At 33.5% G+C, this 20,996-nt stretch overlaps 6 protein-coding genes across 21 annotated transcripts in view; 1 reads left to right on the plus strand and 5 right to left on the minus strand.

The window, feature by feature from the left end:
- LOC139815215 (putative E3 ubiquitin-protein ligase UBR7) overlaps window positions 1–20,996 on the plus strand; it is a 46,227-nt gene that overhangs the window by 6,318 nt on the left and 18,913 nt on the right. The window lies entirely within an intron of this gene.
- On the minus strand, window positions 68–3,695 carry LOC139815212 (odorant receptor 49a-like). Its single transcript, XM_071781964.1, has 6 exons — window positions 3,128–3,695; window positions 2,266–2,569; window positions 1,502–2,110; window positions 1,285–1,392; window positions 721–873; window positions 68–231 (listed from the first exon to the last, which is right to left on the minus strand). Exons 2-6 carry the CDS (start codon window positions 2,515–2,517, stop codon window positions 169–171), a joined length of 1,185 nt encoding a protein of 394 aa, XP_071638065.1. The 5' UTR covers window positions 2,518–2,569; window positions 3,128–3,695; the 3' UTR covers window positions 68–168.
- Window positions 3,972–7,356, minus strand: LOC139815211 (uncharacterized). Of its 2 annotated transcripts, none has more exons than XM_071781963.1 (6): window positions 6,873–7,356; window positions 5,956–6,247; window positions 5,003–5,611; window positions 4,786–4,893; window positions 4,542–4,694; window positions 3,972–4,137 (listed from the first exon to the last, which is right to left on the minus strand). In XM_071781963.1, the coding sequence occupies exons 2-6, from the start codon at window positions 6,205–6,207 to the stop codon at window positions 4,075–4,077; spliced, it is 1,185 nt and encodes a 394-aa protein (XP_071638064.1). In that variant the 5' UTR covers window positions 6,208–6,247; window positions 6,873–7,356; the 3' UTR covers window positions 3,972–4,074. The 2 variants fall into 2 exon arrangements, with proteins under 2 accessions (XP_071638064.1, XP_071638063.1); XM_071781962.1 differs by having other exon boundaries at window positions 6,814–7,356.
- On the minus strand, window positions 7,458–12,122 carry LOC139815207 (odorant receptor 49a-like). Of its 3 annotated transcripts, none has more exons than XM_071781952.1 (7): window positions 11,807–12,122; window positions 11,481–11,731; window positions 10,559–10,867; window positions 9,060–9,668; window positions 8,548–8,655; window positions 8,309–8,461; window positions 7,458–7,922 (listed from the first exon to the last, which is right to left on the minus strand). In XM_071781952.1, exons 3-7 carry the CDS (start codon window positions 10,808–10,810, stop codon window positions 7,821–7,823), a joined length of 1,224 nt encoding a protein of 407 aa, XP_071638053.1. In that variant the 5' UTR covers window positions 10,811–10,867; window positions 11,481–11,731; window positions 11,807–12,122; the 3' UTR covers window positions 7,458–7,820. The 3 variants fall into 3 exon arrangements, with proteins under 3 accessions (XP_071638053.1, XP_071638052.1, XP_071638054.1); XM_071781951.1 differs by having other exon boundaries at window positions 11,477–11,731; XM_071781953.1 differs by having other exon boundaries at window positions 7,492–7,828; window positions 11,477–11,731.
- On the minus strand, window positions 12,357–16,615 carry LOC139815206 (odorant receptor 82a-like). 4 transcript variants are annotated; one of them, XM_071781948.1, is made up of 7 exons: window positions 16,237–16,540; window positions 15,911–16,161; window positions 14,982–15,290; window positions 13,495–14,103; window positions 13,277–13,384; window positions 13,032–13,184; window positions 12,357–12,541 (listed from the first exon to the last, which is right to left on the minus strand). In XM_071781948.1, the coding sequence occupies exons 3-7, from the start codon at window positions 15,231–15,233 to the stop codon at window positions 12,479–12,481; spliced, it is 1,185 nt and encodes a 394-aa protein (XP_071638049.1). In that variant the 5' UTR covers window positions 15,234–15,290; window positions 15,911–16,161; window positions 16,237–16,540; the 3' UTR covers window positions 12,357–12,478. The 4 variants fall into 4 exon arrangements, with proteins under 4 accessions (XP_071638049.1, XP_071638047.1, XP_071638048.1 ...); XM_071781946.1 differs by having other exon boundaries at window positions 12,485–12,635; window positions 16,237–16,615; XM_071781947.1 differs by having other exon boundaries at window positions 12,485–12,635; window positions 15,907–16,161; window positions 16,237–16,378.
- LOC139815213 (uncharacterized) lies at window positions 16,406–20,991 on the minus strand. Of its 9 annotated transcripts, none has more exons than XM_071781972.1 (8): window positions 20,273–20,990; window positions 19,378–19,639; window positions 18,458–19,066; window positions 17,966–18,073; window positions 17,407–17,559; window positions 17,147–17,222; window positions 16,631–16,646; window positions 16,406–16,450 (listed from the first exon to the last, which is right to left on the minus strand). In XM_071781972.1, the coding sequence occupies exons 2-6, from the start codon at window positions 19,627–19,629 to the stop codon at window positions 17,160–17,162; spliced, it is 1,185 nt and encodes a 394-aa protein (XP_071638073.1). In that variant the 5' UTR covers window positions 19,630–19,639; window positions 20,273–20,990; the 3' UTR covers window positions 16,406–16,450; window positions 16,631–16,646; window positions 17,147–17,159. The 9 variants fall into 9 exon arrangements, 8 of the variants coding, with proteins under 8 accessions (XP_071638073.1, XP_071638074.1, XP_071638069.1 ...); XM_071781973.1 differs by having other exon boundaries at window positions 16,406–16,470; XM_071781968.1 differs by having other exon boundaries at window positions 16,406–16,527.

A 20,996-nucleotide genomic window follows, 5' to 3' on the forward strand; every position in this document is an offset into this window, starting at 1 on the left:
AGTTATAATATGTTATTGTTTCAATATAAATTGAGCGTTAATAGTGGAATAATAAAAGCTGTTAATACTGATAGCAATAAATTGATTGCACTTTCTTAATTATAATAATTTGTTAACAGCGTAATAATTTTACAAGTTTGCCATACAAAACGTACGTAGCATCCATCATTATTCGCCTTTATTACTGATAGATTGCATCAGGAAGAAATAGGACCCTGTAGTATTAACGAACTACAAATAAAAGCAAAACAAAATTAAAATTAGTTTAATATGCGAAAAGCACATAATTGTAAATGTTATTAATTGATGTAGAGACTTTTCCAAACTGTGTAAAAAATGAAGTCGAAAGAAATTCAAAGAAATCAACTTCAATGATAAAAAGAAGTTTTTAATTGACATATTCGGATCAGTAATTAAAATCTCTCTTAATTGTTTATATTTTATATCTTTATATGTTATGTATAAATTCTACAATATAAGTTTAATTTAAAGTAGTTAAAAAAATAGAATCAATGCAAAATATTTTATTTTATTTGCTGAAGAGTGTCGTAATCACATTTTGTGCGTTTTCAGTTTCTCAAATTTTGAATCTTCAATTTTCTTAAAAGTGAAATATAAATATAATTTTAAAGCGATAGCGCTATAAAGCTCGAAATAATTCCGTCGACATCATAAGGTTCTACAAAGATTTACTCAATCGATTATGATTTCAATACTTACATTGGTGAACATGTTCATGTCAACAAGAGAGAAAACTGCGTTTATCGTCATTGGTTTTTGCATCATCATTATAATGACGTTCGTTCTCACATGATGATCCAGATTAGAATTAGGCCATTCGCCAAAATATATTCCTTTACGAAAGTCCTCGCTCTAAACATATATAGTGCACATATACGAGGGAGGTTTGATAAGTTCGGTAAATTTGTATCAGATGACTTTACAATCCATTTGGTCACGTGATGCCTGGAAAGTTCTACTCTTCAAACCCCTCCAAATCAAATTTCAGCCAGAAGTAACGCAATGTTCACGTTCGGTAGTCGTTTGAAGCGAGCGGTTTAGCCAGTTGCCACAAAAATGGAAAAATCGACTTCTGACTGAAATTTGGCCTGGAGGGATTTGAAGAGTGAAACTTTCCAAGCATCACGTCAATACATGGATTGTAATGCTATCTCATGCAAAACCAAACTTATCAAACCACCTTCGTACATAAATACATATATTGTACGTGATTAGTTGAGTTTTGAGTTGTTATAGTTGTTTAAGCAAATCATTAAAACTCACCGCATTTGTGAGGAGTGTGCCATACCATGCATACGTAAACGTTTGGAGCAATTTTATTGTAGCCCAAGTCACAGATACGCCTATGTTGAAAATATTAAAGTCCGAAAACTGTTGCAAATGTTTAACTATTAGTATTATATTATGAAACATTTGCGCAGTGTAATAATATTGGACAGGTATAAAAAATATTACACGCGTAATGAATGTATCCACTTACTGACATCGCCTCGTAAATCAATGCGCAAAGAAGCACGGCGTTGGTGACAATGTGCCAAAAGACAATGGGTCCATAGATGTGCTCCAACGTATGGCGGCATGGCAGTAGTTTCTGATGCTTTGCCACGCATGACTTTAGGACGTCTGAGAAGCTCTCGGTGGGCAAAGGATTCGTGAGCTTAAAGGTCATGGCGTGCATTGTTGAAGCGAACTGATAGATATAAAAGCCAAAAGCGCTGTCCATGCAGCATGCCGTGATGGCACTGAACGATGCTCCGCCCGTCTCGAAGAGCAGATGAAAATGATACAAATAGTTGTGCGGAACGGTCCAGAAGTATCCGTATCCTTTAGTGATTGGTAGGCTGTAATTCGTAGTTGATTGGGAACGACAGAGACCATGGATTATGGCTAAATAAGCAGGTGTAAAAAACGCCAAAATCATTGTTATCATAATGGCAGAATATGTGTATGTCAGGGTGTATATTGTGGGCAGGGATGAAAACATTATCGTCCGGATTTTCTCATCCCGTAGAAGTTCCTCCTCGAAAAGATCATTCAGCGTCCAGTGATAATTTATCAGAGACTCCTGATTGTGTAGGAAAGTCCCAATCTTAAAGAATACCAGAAACATATTTTTTTACCACGCGCAGAAGTTGCACAGAGACTGACGTGGCACGTTCGATACCACAACTTGTAAGACGTATAAAATATTATTCTGATCTTGCTCTTCTACTTAATAAAAGGCTAGATCCTACTGGTTCGTACCTTGAGAATGGCGCTAAATGAAGTTATTGCTATGCCAACACATTTCATCATAATTACCAAATTATGTCTGTGGATATAGCACATATGCAAGTTCACAATTGCGTAAGAGATTATCACCAAGAGCACTCCAACTACCCAGAAATGCATGCATTTGCCGGATTTTGTGGGCATGTACCAACAGCCACACATAGTGAGCAGTGTCCGAAGGTAACGCTGATACGCGCGATACGCTTGCAACTCTTTATTATTCATCTTATAACATTGAATAACTCAAAGAGAGACGTCGACAAAAATTTTCTCTGAACTAGAAAAATTTAATTATTTAATGTGCACGGCAAGTTTAGATTTTGTTTTTAGATTAGTGGATTTAAAACTGCCGAAGAGAAGAAATTGCAATTTTTTCAATGAGACTACATGTCACTGATTTTCATCTTTTCCAATATTTTTTATAATTTCTGAATTCAAAAGCTGAAGTTTTTTATGACATTAATGATGACAAAATGATAATATTTATTTACAAACTAATTTATTTAATTTAATAATGCAAGGTGTCAATGGCCTAGAGTTAACCAGTAACTAATGTTAACATTTAAAACCGTGATTAAAGTAAAAACTATAATCAATAAGTTATCCAGTCCTAAGACCATCAGTCACATACTAATATTATAATTATTTTATTCAAGGATTGCAAGCATGCTCCATATGATTTGTCATACTCCACTGTGAGAAGATAAATATTTTATACCGATAATTACTTCTACCACTTTTACGAGTTCTATCCAAAATGTTAACTCCTATTAAGGTGACTATTAAAAAGAGAAAAATATCTTTGTTAGAAGACTTTGCACTCTGAAAAACCTACCCACGTTTTCGATGTGTTCAATACGACGGATTTACATTCAACTGCAGAGGCAGAAACTGAGATTTTACCTTCTACCCCAAAATTCGGAACTGATATTGAAAGATAGTAATCTGTATTGGCGTTGCTTTGAAGTATCTTCTTTTGTGGCTATTTGCATGATACGTATCGTCTATCGAGGCTTTGGAAAGTTAGTAGATAATTTAAAATGTCATTTAATGGTTTGGTCGAAATGGGCTATAATACAAGTTTGTTGTGGCTGTAGGTAAATTAGAGACATAAGAGAAATTGCATTTCAAAGAGAACGGTAAAACTTTTCGGGGAATTATAAGTTGCGACATTTGATGTAGCATCTAGATTAGCGGTATATTTTTTTTACTTAATTGAGGCAGGCAGATTTATGATTCTCTTTACTTGTGACACAAAGAACTGTCTGTTTTTTCCGTCGAACCATTGATAGCTATAAGCACGTCAGCAGTGTTTATACTACGAGCTTTGATAACCTGAGGGGTATAAGCAGACGTCTGGAGGGTCCCGTTCAGTCACCTACGTTCGATACTTCTCTCGCTTGCATGTCTACGATATATCGACATATTTTCCTTGTACGTTTTTGGTAGGTCAGTGCGCGACTTGAGGACCATATCAAACACACGCGTTGGTGAAGAATTCGGGTTGCTTCATGCATTTCTAAAAGTTTACCTGCTAAACTTCTGCTTAGTACCATCTCGAGTAGTGACTGTCATTTGAGATAAATACAAGGTGAAATACAACAACTATAGTGAAGTTATAATATGTTATTATTTTAATATAAATTGAGCGTTAATACTGGAATAATAAGAGCTGTTAATAATATTAGCAATGAATTGATTGTATTTTCTTAATTATAATAATTTGTTAACAGCGTAATAATTTTACAAGTTTGCCATACAAAACATACGTAGCATCCATCATTATTTGCCTTTATCACTGATAGATTGCAACAGGAAGAAATAGGACACTGTAGTATTAACGAACTACAAATAAAAATAAAACGATTAAAATTAGTTTAATATGTGAAAAGTACATAAAGTAAATGTTATTAATTGATGTAGAGACTTTTCCAAACAGTAAGTAATTGTAAAATTTCTTAATTGTTTATCTTCATCTTTTATCTTTATTTATTTTATATATATTCTACAAGGTTTAGAGAAATTAGAAAAATAATAGAATCAATGCAAAATATTTTAATTTATTTGTTCAAGAGTGTCGTAATCACATTTTGTGCGTACTCAGTCTCAAGTTTTGAATCTTCGGTTTTCGTAAAAATGAAATATAAATATAACTTTAAAGCGATAGCGCTATAAAGCTCGAAATAATTCCGTCGACATCATAAGGTTCTACAAAGATTTACTCAATTGATTAGGATTTCAATACTTACATTGGTGAACATGTTCATGTCAACGAGAGAGAAAAATGCGTTTATCGTCATTGGTTTTTGCATCATCATTAGAATGACGTTCGTTCTCACATGATGATCCAGATTAGAATTAGGCCACTCGCCAAAATATATTCCTTTACGAAAGTCTTCGCTCTAAACATATAGATATAGTTAGTTAGTATATACATATATGAGAAATTATTTTGAGTTATTATAATTGTTTTAGTAAATCATTAAAACTTACCGCATTTGTGAGGAGTGTTCCATACCATGCATACGTAAACGTTTGGAGTAATTTTATTGTAGCGTAAGTCACAGATACGCCTATGTTGAAAATATTAAAGTCCGAAAACTGTTGCAAATGTTTAACAATTAGTATTATATCATGAAACATTTGCGCCATGTAATAATATTGAACATGTGTAAATAATATTACACGCGTAATGCATGTATCCACGTACTGACATCGCATCGTATATCAATGCGCAAAGAAGCACGGCGTTGGTGACAATGTGCCAAAAGACAATGGGTCCGTAGATGTGCTCCAACGTATGGCGGCATGGCAGTAGTTTCTGATGCTTTGCCACGCATAACTTTAGGACGTCTGAGAAGCTCTCGGTGGGCAAAGAATTCGTGAGCCTAAAGGTCATGGCGTGCATTATTGAAGCGAACTGGTAGACATAGAAGCCAAAGATGCTATCAATGCCGCAAGCTGTGATGCTGTTGATTGACACTCCGCCCGTCTCGAAAAGCAGATGAAAATGATACAAATAGTTGTGCGGAACGGTCCAGAAGTATCCGTATCCTTTAGTGATTGGTAGGCTGTATTTCGTAGTTGATTGGGAAAGACAGAGGCCATGGATTATGGCTAAATAAGGAGGTATAAAATACGCCAACAACACTGTTATCACAATGGCAGAATATGTGTATGTCAGGGTGTATATTGTGGGCAGGGATGAAAACATTATCGTTCGGATTTTCTCATCCCGTAGAAGTTCCTCCTCGAAAATATCATTTAGCGTCCGGTGATAATTTATCAGAGACTCCCGATTGTGTAGGAAAGTTCCAATCTTAAAGAATACCAGAAACATATTTTTTTTATCACGCGAGACAAAGAAGTTGCACAGAGACAGACGTGGCACGTTTGATACTACAACTTTTAATCTGTCGATTTGATATCGCATTAAATATATTTTTTCAACTTATTTACTAAAAAATATCTTGTATAAATCGTATATTATTTTTGTTGTGAAGTTTAAGTTGTTAAGTTCGCTTTAGTTCGACGACATATCCATATATATCAGTATACTAATATATTTCTTATTGTAAAATATTAATATTCATAAAACGTGTAAAATATTATTCTGATCTTGCTTTTCTACTTAATAAAATGCAAGATCCTCCTGGTTCGTACCTTGAGAATGGCGCTAAATGAAGTTATTGTTACGCCGACACATTTCATCATAATTGTCAAATTATGTCTGTGGATATAGCACATATGCAAATTCAGAATCGCATAAGAGATTATCACCAAGAGCACACCAATTCCCCAGAAATGCATGCACTTGCCGGATTTTGTGGGCATATACCAACAGCCACAGATAGTGAGCAGAGTTCGAAGGTAACGCTGATACGCGCGATACGTTTGCAACTCTTTATCAATCATCTTATAACATCGAATACCTCAAAGAGAGACGTCTTCTGAACTGGAAAAATTTAATTTTTCAAAGTACACGGCTAGTTTGGATTTTGTTTTTAGATTAGTGGATTTAAAACTGTCGAAGAGGAGGAATTGCAACTTTCTGAATGAGACAACATGTCACTGATTTTTATCTTTTCCAATATTTTCCATAACTTCTGAATTCAAAAGCTGAAGTTTTTTATAACATTAATGGTGACAAAATTATAATATTTATTTACAAACTAATTTATTTAATTTAATAATGCAAGGTGTCAATGGCCTAGAGTCAACCAGTAACTAATGTTAACATTTAAAACCGTGATTAAAATAAAAACGATAATCAATAAGTTATCCAGTCCTAAGACTATCAGTCACATACTAATATTATAATCATTTTCTTCAAGGATTGCAATCATGCTCCATATGATTTACATACTCCACTGTGAGAAAATAAATATTTTATACCGATAATTACTTCTACCACTTTTACGAGTTTTATCCAAAATCTTAACTCCTATTAAGGTGACTATTAAACAGAGAAAAATATGAATATAATCTTTGTTAGAAGACTTTGCACTATGAAAAACCTACCAACGTTTTCGATGTGTTCAATACGGATTTACATTCAACTGCAGAGGTAGAGACTTTACCTTGATACTGAGATTTTACCTTCCACCCCAAAATTTGGAACCGATATTGTAAGACAGCAATTTGTATTGGCCTTGCTTTGAAGTATCTCTTTTTGTGGCTATTTGCATGATACGTGTCGTCTATCGAGGCTTTGGAAAGTTAATAGATAATTTAAAATGTCATTTAATGGTTTGGTCGAAATGGGCTATAATACAAGTTTGTTGTGGCTGTAGGTAAATTAGAGACATAAGAGAAATTGCATTTCAAAGAGAACGGTAAAATTTTTCGGGGAATTATAAGTTGCGAGTCACATTTGATGTAGCATCTAGATTAGCGGTATATTTTTTTTACTTAATTGAGGCAGGCAGATTTATGATTCTCTTTACTTGTGACATAAAGAACTGTCTGTTTTGTCCGTCGAAACATTGATAGCTATAAGCACGTCAGCGGTGTTTATACTTTGATAGCCTGAGGGGTATAAGTAGACGTCTGGGGGGTCCCGTTCAGTCACCTACGTTCGATACTTCTCTCGCTTGCATGTCTACGGTATATCGACATATTTTCCTTGTACGTTTCTGGTAGGTTAGTGCGCGACTTGAGGACCATATCAAACACACGCGTTCGTGAAGAATTCGGGTCGCTCCATACGTTTCTAAAAGTTTACCTGCTAAACTTCCGCTGAGTACCATCTCGCATAGTGACTGTCATTTGAGATAAATACGAGGTGAAATGCAATAACCAGTGAAGTTATAATATGTTATTGTTTCAATATAAATTGAGCGTTAATAGTGTGATAATAAGAGCTGTTAATAATATTAGCAATGAATTGATTGCACTTTCTTAATTATAATAATTTGTTAATAGCGTAATAATTTTACAAGTTTATCGTACAAAACATACGTAGCATCCATCATTATTTGCCTTTATCACTGATAGATTGCAACAGGAAGAAATAGGACCCTGTAGTATTAACGAACTACAAACAAAAGCGAAACGATTAAAATTAGTTTAATATGCGAAAAGTACATATTTGTAAATATTATTAATCGATGTAGAGACGTTTCCACACTCTGTAAAAAATAAAGTCGATAGAACTTCTAAGAAATTAACATCAATGATAAAGAGAAGTTTTTAATTGACATATTCGGAACAGTAATTAAAATCTCTTAATTTTTTATATATCTTTATTTGTCTTGTATATATTCTACAATAGGTTTAAAGCAGTTGGAAAAATAACAGAATCAATGCAAAATATTTTAATTTATTTGCTCAAGAGTTTCGTAATCACATTTTGTGCGTTCTCAGTCTCTCAAGTTTTGAATCTTAAGGTTCGTAAAAATGAAGTATAAATATAATTAAACTTTAAAGCGATGGCGTTATAAAGCTCGAAATAATTCCGTCGAAATGATAAGGTTCCACAAAGATTTACTCAATCGATTAGGATTTCAATACTTACATTGGTGAACATGTTCATGTCGACGAGAGAGAAAAATGCGTTTATCGTCATTGGTTTTTGCATCATCATTAAAATGATATTTGTTCTCACGTGATGATCCAGATCAGAATTAGGCCATTCGCCAAAATATATTCCTTTACGAAAGTCCTCGCTCTAAACATATAGATATAGTTAATATAGTATATATAGGAAATTATTTTGAGTTATTATAATTGTTTTGGTAAATTATTAAAACTTACCGCGTTTGTGAGGAGTGTGCCATACCATGCATACGTAAACGTTTGAAGCAATTTTATTGTAGCGTAAGTCACAGATACGCCTATGTTGAAAATATTAAAGTCCGAAAACTGTTGCAAATGTTTAACAATTAGTATTATATCATGAAACACTTGCGCAACATAATAACATTGGACATGTGTAAAAAGTTTTGCACGCGCAGCGTAATCTTTTTTATTTCTTAGAAGAACAAAAATTATTAGATTAAAAATATCTTAAAAATTATTATATTATTTTACTCTACTGAAGTTATATTAGGCTTCGCGAAGTAATTATGATCTTCTTTCATTTAATATTCGCAAATGTTCTCCAAATGCAGAATCGAAACACGTTCAAATTTATTCTTACGTTACATTAGCGCAACTCGACGCAACGGTACCAATTGTACTACCATAACATTTATCATTTCATGGCCGATTGCAACCACGCATAAGCGACATCGAACATCAAATTTTGCATTAATGTATCCACGTACTGACATCGCCTCGTATATTAATGCGCAAAGGAGCACGGCGTTGGTGACAATGTGCCAAAAGACAATGGGTCCGTAGATATGCTCCAACATATCGCGACATGGCAGTAGTCTCTGATGCTTTGCCATGCACGATCTTAGAACGTCTGAAAATTTCTCAGTGGGTAGAGGATTCGTGAGCCTGAAGGTCATGGCGCGCATCGTCGAGGCAAACTGGTAGACATAGAAGCCAAAAATGCTGTCAATGCCGCAAGCCGTGATGCTGTTGATCGACAGTCCGCCTGTCTCGAAGAGCAGATGAAAATGATACAGATAATTGCGCGGAACGGTCCAGAAGTATCCGTGTCCCCTAGTGATTGGTAGGCTGTAATTCGTAGTTGACTGGGAACGACAAAGACCGACGATTATGGATAAATAAGCAGGCATAGAAAATGCCAACATCATTGCTATCAAAATGGCAGAATATGTATATGCCAGGGTGTATACTGTGGGCAGGGACGAAAGTATTATTGTCCGGATTTTTTCGTTCCGTAGAAGTTCCTCCTCGAAAAGATCATTTAGCGTCCGGTGATAATTTATCAGAGACGCTCGATTGTGCAGGAACGTTCCAATCTTAAAGAAAACCAGAAACGCATATTTTTATTTTCCACGCGGGACGAAGAAGTTGCACAGAGTGTGACGTGGCACGTTTGATACCACGATTTTAAATCTGTTATATTTGTATTTCAATAAATAATTTTTTGCAATTAAGACTTTGTTTTTAATTGACTGCAATTGGCTATCGTCATGACAAGTCGACCATTAGTTTTGGTCAAATTAATTGTCAAGACATTTCGACCATGGGGCATAGGTTTTGGTCTTTCTAAATTTTCAAGCTTATATGTAAGCATCATATTTTAATTTATTGCGATGAATAATATCGTCGATTTTTCATGACGATAGCCAATTGCAGTCGATTAAAAATAAAGTCTTAATTGTTAATTAATTATTGGTGTAATAAGGATATACGTAAGAATTTTTTTCTTCATGAAAGATGTAAAAAGTAGTAACGGTTAGTACGATATCAACCGATATATAAGTGCACTAAATATATTTCTCCAATTTATTTACCAAGGATTCTTATATAAATCGTTTCCGTTGCGAATTTTTAGGTCGACGACATATCTGGTTAATCTTTTAACGAATGGAACGAATGTCAATATACATACAGGCTGCTTTTCGATATTCACTCCCAGTACTGAAAATCTATAATATACGTGACGTATAATAAACAATAGATTTTCAGTACTGCCAGTGATTATCGGAGTGCAGCTCTATTAAAATACATGTAGAGAAGAATTTATCTTTAGAAATAATTGAAGCACGTAATGCAGTCCATTTATTTATTAATATATCAATGTATTAATATGTTTCTTATTATAAAATAATAATATACCTATATAAAATATTATTCTGATTTTGCTCTTTTACTCAATAAAATGCAAGATTTTTTTGACTCGTACCTTGAGAATGGCGCTAAATGAAGATATTGCTATGCCAACACATTTCATCATAATTGCCAAATTATGTCTGGTGATATAGCACAAATTCAAGCTCACAGTCGCATATGGGATTATCACCAAGAGCACGCCAACTACCCAGAAGTTCATACACTTGCCAGATTTTGTGGGCATATACCAACAGCCACACATAGTGAGCAAAATCCGAAGGAAACGCTGATACGTACGATATGCTCGCAACTCTTTATCAATCATTATATTATATCCACATCGAATAACTCAATGAGAGACGTCGACGGAAATTTTTTTGAACTGGAAAAGTTTAATTTTTTCAAGTGCACGGCAAGAATTTAGATTTTGTTATTAGATTAGTGAATTTAGAACTGTCGAAGAGAAGAACTTTCTTAATGAGACATGTCACTGATTTTTATTTTTTCCAATATTTTCTATAATTTCTTAATTTAAAAGCTGAAGTTTTTTTTAACATTAATGATGATAAAATGATAATAATTATTTACAAATTAATTTCTTTAGTATAATAATGCGAGATGTCAATGGCTTAGAGTCAGTCAGTAAATAATGTTAACATTTAAAACCGTGATTAAAATAAAAAGTACAATCGATAAGTTGTCCTATCTCAAGACTATCAGTCGCATACCAATATTATAATAATTTTATTATGATTTTTATCTTACGGGAATTTAAAATAGTGTGTCTTAACCGTCTTCAGAAAAATTTTCAAGAACTGCAATGAACCATATGACTATTTATACTTCACTGTTGCGAGAAAATAAATTTTGTATCCCGATTATTACTGTTACAACTTTTTCGAGTTCTGTCCAAAATCTTAACTCTTACTAAGATGAACATTAAAATGTGAAAATATTTTTGTTAGAAGACTGTGCACTCTGAAGTACTTACCTACCAACGTTTCGGATGCGTTTGATACGATAGATTTACATTCAACTGCGCCGAGGTAGAGAGAGAGATATTTTACATTCTGCCTTAAAAATTGGAACTGATGTTGAGAGATTATTGAAAGAGAATCTATACTGGCGATGCTTTGAAGTATCTTTTTTACTGACTATCATTTCCATGATACATATCGTCTATTGAGGCTTTGAAAAGTTAATGGCGAATTTAAGATGTCATTTGGTAGAGCTTTGTCGAACTGGGCTATAATAAAAATTGGTTCTAGATAAATTAGACATATAAGAAAAATTGCACTTCAAAGAGAGCACTAAAACTTACGGGAAGCTGTAGATTGTGAGTCACATAGGATATGGCATCAAGATTACCGCTGTCCATTTTTACTCAATTGAGACAGACAGTTTTACGATTCTCTTTACTTATGAGATATGGTAAGAAAGCCTCTGTATCGATCGAAGCATTGTCGGTGTGCCGTTGATAGCTTGGAGCACGTGAACGAAACAGTATCGATTACACTTAGAACTTTGATTGGTCTGAGGATATAAGCAGACGTCTATACAAAAGAGTCCCGTTCAGTCACCTACGCTCGATACTTCTTTTGCTAGCGTGTCTACGATATATTGACATATTTCCTCTGACATTTAGTAGGCCAGTGTGTGACTCGAGAATCTCAATAAACATACGCGTAAATGAAATCGTTTCTCACCTTTCAGTAAGTTTACCTGCTAAATTTTTGTTGATTACTATTGATATGATACCACGTAAAGTTACTGTCATTTGAGATAAATAAAGATAAAACGCAATAATCAGTGATAATATGGTATGTTATTGTTATAATATATAATAGTTTACGCATTTATTAAGCATTAATAACGTAATAATAAATGGTGTCAATAATACAAATTTTTACTTTCTAAATTAAAATAATTTATTAATGACGTAACAATTTTACAAGTTTTGCCAAAGTTTACAAAACATATGTAGCATTCATCATTATTTGCCTTTATCACTGATAGATTGCAACAGGAAGAAATAGGACACTGTAGTATTAACGAACTACAAATAAAAATAAAACGATTAAAATCAGTTTAATATGTGGAAAGTACATAATAGTAAATGTTATTAATTGATGTAGAGACTTTTCCAAACTCTGTAAGAAATGAAGTCGAAAATAATTCAAAGAAATCACTTCAATGATAAAGAGAAGTTTTTGATTGACATATTCGGAACAGTAATTAAAATCTCTTAATTGTTTAATTATATGTATTTTTATATGTTTTGTTTAAGTTCTATAATATAGGTTTAATTTAAAGTAATTAAAAAAATAGAATTAGTGCAAAATATTTTAATTTATTTACTCAAGATAATATATCGTAATCACATTTTGTGCGTTCTCAGTCTCTTAAGTTTTGAATCTTCAGTTTTCGTAAAAATGAGATATAAATATAATTTTAAAGCGATGGCTCTACAAAGTTTGAAACAATTCCGTCGAAAATCATAAGGTTTCACAAAGATTTACTCAGTCGATTAGAATTTCAATACTTACATTAGTGAACATGTTCATGTCAACGAGAGAGAAAACTGCGTTTATCGTCATTGGTTTTTGCATCATCATTATAATGATATTTGTTCTCACGTGATGATCCAGATCAGAATTAGGCCATTCGCTAAAATATATTCCTTTACGAAAGTCCTCGCTCTAAACATATAGATATAGTTAATATAGTATATGCATATATAGGAAATTATTTTGAGTTATTATAATTGTTTTGGTAAATTATTAAAACTTACCGCATTTGTGAGGAGTGTGCCATACCATGCATACGTAAACGTTTGGAGAAATTTTATTGCAGCGTAAGTCACAAATGCGCCTATGTTGAAAATATTAAAGTCCGTAATCTGTTGCAAATGTTTAACAATTAGTATTATATCATGAAACATTTGCGCCATGTAATAATATTGGACATGTTTAAAAAAATATTACACGCGTAATGAATGTATCCACGTACTGACATCGCATCGTATATCAATGCGCAAAGAAGCACGGCGTTGGTGACAATGTGCCAAAAGACAATGGGTCCGTAGATGTGCTCCAACGTATGGCGGCATGGCAGTAGTTTCTGATGCTTTGCCACGCATATCTTTAGGACATCTGAGAAGCTTTCGGTGGGCAAAGGATTTGTGAGCCTAAAGGTCATGGCGTGCATTATTGAAGCGAACTGATAGATATAAAAGCCAAAAGCGCTCTCCAAGCCGCATGCCACGATGCCGATGATCGATATGTTGCCCGTCTCGAAGAGCAGATGAAAATGGTACAAATAGTTGTGCGGAACGGTCCAAAAGTATCCGTATCCCCTAGTGAATGGTAGGCTGTAATTCGTAGTTGACTGGGAACGACAAAGACCGACGATTATGGATAAATAAGCAGGCATAGAAAATGTGAACATCATTGCTATCACAAAGGCAGAATATGTGTATGCTAGGGTGTATATTGTGGGCAGGGACGAAAGTATTATTGTCCGGATTTTTTCGTTCCGTAGAAGTTCCTCCTCGAAAAGATCATTTAGCGTCCGGTGATAATTTATCAGAGACGCTCGATTGTGCAGGAACGTTCCAATCTTAAAGAAAATTAGAAACGCATTTTTTTTTCTTTACTCGGGACGAAAAAGTTGCACAGAGTGTGACGTGGCACGTTTAATATCACGATTTTAAATCTGTTATATATGTATTTCAGATAAAGAATTTTTTTCAACTAAGACTTTATTTTTAATTGACTGCAGTTAGCTATCGTCACGACAAGTCGATTATTAGTTTTGGTCAAATTAATTGTCGAGACATTTCGACCATGGGGCATGGGTTTTGGTCTTTCTAAATTTTCAAGCTTATATGTAAGCATCATAATTTAATTTATTGCGATAAATAATATCGTCAATTTGTCATGACGATAGCCAATTGCAGTCGATTAAAAATAAAGTCTTAATTGTTAATTAATTATTGGTGTAATAAAGATATACTTCAGAATTTTTTTCTTCATGAAAGATGTAAAAAAGTAACGGTTAGTACGAGATCAACCGATATACAAGTGCACTAAATATATTTCCTCAATTTATTTATTAAGGAATCTTGTTTAAATCGTTTTTGTTGCGAATCTTTAGTTTGACGACATATCCGGTTGATCTTTTAACGAATGTCAATATACATACAGGCTGCTTTTCGATATTCACTCCCAGTACTGAAAATCTATAATATACGTGACGTATAATAAACAATAGATTTTCAGTACTGCTAGTGATTATCGGAGTACAGCTTTATTAAAATACATATGTAGAGAAGAATTTATCTTTAGAAATAATTGAAGCACGTAATGCAGTTCATTTATTTATTAATATATCAATGTATTAATGTGTTTCTTATTGTCAAATATTAATATATTTACATAAAATATTATTCTGATCTTGCTCTCCTTAATAAAATGCAAGATCTTTGTGATTTGTACCTTGAGAATGGTGCTCAATGAAGATATTGCTAATCCAACGCATTTCATCATAATTGCCAAATTATGTCTGTAGATATAGCACATATTCAAGCTCACAGTCGCATAAGGGATTATCACCAAGAGCACTCCAACTACCCAGAAGTTCATACACTTGCCAGACTTTGTAGGCATATACCAACAGCCACACATAGTGAGCAAAATCCGAAGGAAACGCTGATACGTACGATACGCTCGTAACTCTTTATCAATCATTTTATTATATCCACATCGAATAACTCAATGAGAGACGTAGACGGAAAATCTTTTGAACTGGAAAGTGGAAAAGTTTAATTTTTTTAAGTGCACGGCAAGAATTTAGATTTTGTTATTAAATTAGTGAATTTAGAACTGTCGAAGAGAAGAACTTTCTTAATGAGACAACATGTCACTGATTTTTATCTTTTCCAATATTTTCTTTAATTTCTTAATTTAAAAGCTAAAGTTTTTTTTAACATTAATGATGATAAAATGATAATAATTATTTACAAACTAATTTCTTTAGTATAATAATGCAAGATGTCGATGGCTTAGTCAGTCAGTAAATAATGTTAACATTTAAAGCCATGATTAAAATAAAAACTATAATCGATAAATTATCCAATCTCAAGACTATCAGTCACATACCAATATTATAATAATTTTATTATGATTTTTATCTTACGGGAATTTAAAATAGTGTCTCAACCGTTTTTAAAAAAATTTTCAAGAACTGCAATGAACCATATGACTATTCATACTTCACTGTTGCGAGAAAATAAATTTTGTATACCGATTATTACTGTTACAACTTTTACGAGTTCTGTCCGAAATCTTACCTCTTATTAAGATGAACATTAAAAAGTGAAAATATTTTTGTTAGAAGACTGTGCACCTAAGACTGAAGTACCTACCAACGTCTCGGATGCGTTTGATACGATAGATTTACATTCAACTGCGCCGAGGTAGAGAGAGAGATATTTTACATTCTGCCTTAAAAATTGGAACTGATGTTGAGAGATTATTGAAAGAGAATCCATACTGGCGATGCTTTGAAGTATCTCTTTTATTGACTATCATTTCCATGATACGTATCGTCTATCGAGGCTTTGAAAATTTAATGGCGAATTTAAGATGTCATTTGGTAGAGCTTTGTCGAACTGGGCTATAATAAAAATTGGTTCTAGATAAATTAGACATATAAGAAAAATTGCACTTCAAAGAGAGCACTAAAACTTACGGGAAGCTGTAGATTGTGAGTCACATAGGATATATGGCATCAGGATTAGCGCTGTCCTTTTTTACTCAATTGAGACAGACAGTTTTACGATTCTCTTTACTTATGAGATAAGGTAAGAAAGCCCCCGCATCGATCGAAGCATTGTCGGTGTGCCGTTGATAGCTTGGAGCACGTGAACGAAACAGTATCGATTACACTTAGAACTTTGATTGGTCTGAGGATATAAGCAGACGTCTATACAAAAGAGTCCCGTTCAGTCACCTACGCTCGATACTTCTTTTGCTAACGTGTCTACGATATATTGACATATTTCCTCTGGCATTTTAGTAGGTCAGTGTGTGACTCGAGAATCTCAATAAATGTACGCGTAAATGAAGAATTAATCATTTCTCACCTTTCAGTAAGTTTACCTGCTAAATTGTTGTTGATTACTATATTGATACGATGCTCCGTAAAGTTACTGTCATTTGAGACAAATAAAGATAAAACGCAACAACCAGTTGTAACATGTTACTGTTTAAATTTATCGCTCATTTGCTACATCAACGATATAACTTAAAAATTGTCATTGAATTGTCTGCAATAGAATGGTGAGAATTCAATACACTGAATAAATGAGCTATATATAATATATAGCTAGAGGCTTACAATCAGATTTTACATTAAAATCACATTTACAAAGAATATTACATTGTATTTTAATGATACAAAACATTCAAACTTGTTTTCTGGAAAACTTTGTTTTCTGAGTTATGTCATTGTTGCAGCAAATGGGCGATATAATAGTGATTAAACGTTAATAACGTAATGATAAAAGGTGTCAATAATGCAAGATTTTACATTCTAAATTAAAATAATCTACTAACGACGTAACAATTCTACAAGTTTTGTCAAAATTTACAAAACATACGTAGCATTCATCGTTATTCGTTTTTATCACCAACAGATCGCAACAGGAAGAAATAGGACATTGTAGTATTTATGAACTACGAATAAAAGGAAAATGATTAATATTAGTTTAATACGCGAAAAATACGCAATTGTAAATATTGTTAGAATCTTAATTCTTTATATCTTTTTAGTGCTAAATAATTTCTACAATTTCAGTTGGAAGTCATAAACTTCCATACAGATTTACTCAGCGAATTGCAACTTAACTATAATACTTACGTTAGTGAACATGACCATCTCAACGGGAGTGACAAATGCGTTTATAGTCATCGGCTTTTGCATCATCATTAGAATAATGTTTGTTCTCACGTGACGATCGAGTTCAGAGTTAGGCCATTCGCCAAAATATATTCCTTTACGAAAGTCCTCGCTCTAAACATATAGAGTATCCAGTATCCATACATATATATAATACGTATAGAGTGTACATACATATATATACATATAGAGTATACATACATATATATACATATGTGGGAAAGGATTAATTTTGAGTTATTGTAATTAATAAAATTTAAAATTAAGCGACCCAATTGGCCAGTTCACATATATTTGACTCACAACGTTTCGACCATAATTTGTTTTTTTTTTCAGGTGAGATATTGGGAAAGGACTTGAAAAGGACCAAATTAGGGTCGAAATGTTGTGAGTCGAAATATGTGAACTAGCCAGTTGGGTCGCTTAATTTTGGATTTCATTATTTTCATCTACGTACTGGCAAATTTATTTATTTATTCTATTGTTACTATAATTGTCTTAGCAAATCATTAAAACTCACCGCATTTGTGAGGACAGTGCCGTACCATGTGTATATAAACGGTTGAAACAGTTTTACTAAAGCGAATGTCATAAACTCGGTTAAGTTCCTAACGTTAAAGCTCGAGAACTATTCCAAAGGTTTAACAATTAATATTACATTATAAAATATTTAAGCAATGCTATACCATTGCACACGGAAAAATCTTGCAAGCCTGCGCAATTTTTGTTTCTAATTTATTTAAAAAATATTAGGTAATATTTTACTTTACTTTTAGTTATATTAGAGTAGCACGGTCACGAGAAAATTATGACATTTCTTTATTTATTACTCGCAAATGTTCTCCAAATAAATCAAGACACGTTCAAATTCTGGTATTATATTGACGTAACACGGCGGTATCAATTGTACTACCGTATTATAACATTTATTATCTCATGCGGATTTCAACTACGCATAATACAATAGATTAAGCATTGCGACATCAAATTTTACATTAATGTATCTACGTACTGTCATCGCCTCGTATATCAGTGAGCAAAGAAGCACGGCGTTGGAGACAACGTGGTAAAGGACAAAATGCCCATAGTTATGCTCCAGCGTGTCACGGCATTGCAGTAGCTTCTGATGCTTCTCCACGCACGTCCTTAGAACGTCTGAAAACTTCTCGGTGGGCAAAGGATTCGTGAGCCTGAAAGTCATGGCGTGCATCGTCGAGGCAAACTGATAGACATAGAAGCCAAAGGCACTATCAACGCTGGCCGCCGTTGTGCTGCTGAGCGATGCTAAACTCGTCTCGAGGAGCAGATGAAAATGATACAAAAAATTGTCGGGAACGGGCCAGAAGTGCCCGTATCTTCTACTGAGTGGTAGGGTGTAATTCGTAGTTAAATGGAGATGACGGAGATCGCGGATTATGAATAAATATGGAGGAACAAAATACGCCAAGACTAATGCCATCATAATGGCAGAATATGTGTACGCCAAAATGCACATTGTGGGCAGGAACGAAAGCATTATCGTTCGCGTTTTCTCGTTCCGCGCAAGCTCCTCCTCGAAAAGATCATTCAGCGTCCGGTGATAATTTATCAGAGATCGGCGATTGAAGAGGAAAGTTCCCACCTTAAAAAAGATCAGACATGCATACCTCTTCTCTACACGAGACAAAAATGTAGCACAGAAACTGTTTAATACTACGATTTTTAATCTGTCATATTTAAATTTCAAATAAAAAAATTTTTCGCGAAATATGAAGCGTTGCAAAGAAGTGACGTTTATTAGAAGATATATTAACGCATTTTACGTGTTTCAATAATAAATGTGCTCAATTTGTTTTCTAAAGAAACCTTAAATAAATCGTTGACGTTGTAAGATTTTAGTTTGATTACAAATCCTGTTGATTATTTACGGAAATGTAAGTCCCTGATTCATACCTTGAGAATGGCTCCAACTGCAGATGTTCCTATGCCTATGTATCTCATCATAAGTACCAAGTTATGTCTGTGGATATAGCTCATATGCAAGTTTATCATTAGGAACATGAACATGCCCAAGAGCATACAAACGGACCAATAGTAACGGATTTTGCCAGATTTTGTGGGCATGTACCAACAGCCACAGATAATGAGTACAATCCGTTGGAAACGCTGGTATGTACGATACGCTTCCAACCGGTTATTAATCATTTTGTGATACCTACATCGAATAACTCATATAGATGTCGACAGAAAAGGTTTTTAACTGGAAAAGTTTAATCTCTTAAAATGTCAGAGAAGTTTAAATTTTTGTAATGGATTTAAAACTCTCGAAGAGAAGAGATTGCAGCTTTCTTAATAAAATAAAATATTGATTTTCATCTTTCTCAATATTGTAATTTCTTAATTCAAACGTTGAAATTTTTTGTATCATTCATTATGTCAAAAAATAATTGTTGTTTAATATAATTAATTTCTCTAATACAATAATGTGCAAGATGTCAATGTTTGTGTAAATAGCGTTAACATTTAAAAACTATGATTACAAAAAAATTAGAATTGATAAATTATCTAATATTAAAACTGTCAATCACATAGTAGTAACGATACAGTAATTTTATTGTGATTTATCTTACGGGAATTTAAAATAATATGATTTATTCTTATTTAGGGAATAATAATGAATTTTGAATGATTGCCATACTCCGTACGAACACTGAGAAAATATAATATTATAACCCGCGATAATTCCTATTTTAAGAGCTTTATCTGAAACCTTAGTGCTTATTAATATGACTATTAAAAAGAGCAAAAATGTTAATTAGAAAGCTATACGCTCTGCGAAATACTTAACAACGTTTCCGATGCGCTCGATGGATTCACATTAATCCCCACTGAGGTAGATGAGAGATTTTACCCTCTACCTAAAAAGTCGGAACTGATATTAAGAGACTATTGAAAGAGAATCCTGTATTGACGTTGCTTTGAAGTATCTCTTTTATTGACTATCATTTCCATGATACGTATCGTCTATCGAGGTTTTGAAAAGTTAATGGCAAATTTAAGATGTTATTTGATAGAACTTTGTGGAACAGGACTATAATACACATTTGTTGAGGTTGTAGATAAATTAGAGACACATAAGAAAAATTGCGCTTCAAAGTGAACGGAAAAACTTACAGGAAAACTGTAGGTTGCAAGTCACATCATATATGGCATCAAGATTAGCATTGTCTTTTCTTATTTAATTCAGACAGATTTACAATTCTCTTTTCTTATAATATAAGGGAGTCCCTTTATTGTCGATCGAAACATTGTGGATGTACCGTTGATAGCTTGGAGCACGTGAAAGAAACAGTATCGATTATGTCTAGAACTTTGACTAGCCTGAGGGTATAAGCAGACGTCTGTAGAAAAGAGAGTCCCGTTCAATCCCCTATGCTGCGTGGATACTTCTCTTGCTATCATGTCTATATACGATATATTGACATATTTTCTCTGACATTTAGTAGGTCAGTGTGTGACTCGAGAATCTCAATAAATATACGCGTAAATGAAGAATTAATCATTTCTCACCT

Source organism: Temnothorax longispinosus, chromosome 6 (assembly GCF_030848805.1).
Source record: "Temnothorax longispinosus isolate EJ_2023e chromosome 6, Tlon_JGU_v1, whole genome shotgun sequence".
In the NCBI taxonomy this organism is placed as follows: Eukaryota; Metazoa; Arthropoda; class Insecta; order Hymenoptera; family Formicidae; genus Temnothorax; species Temnothorax longispinosus.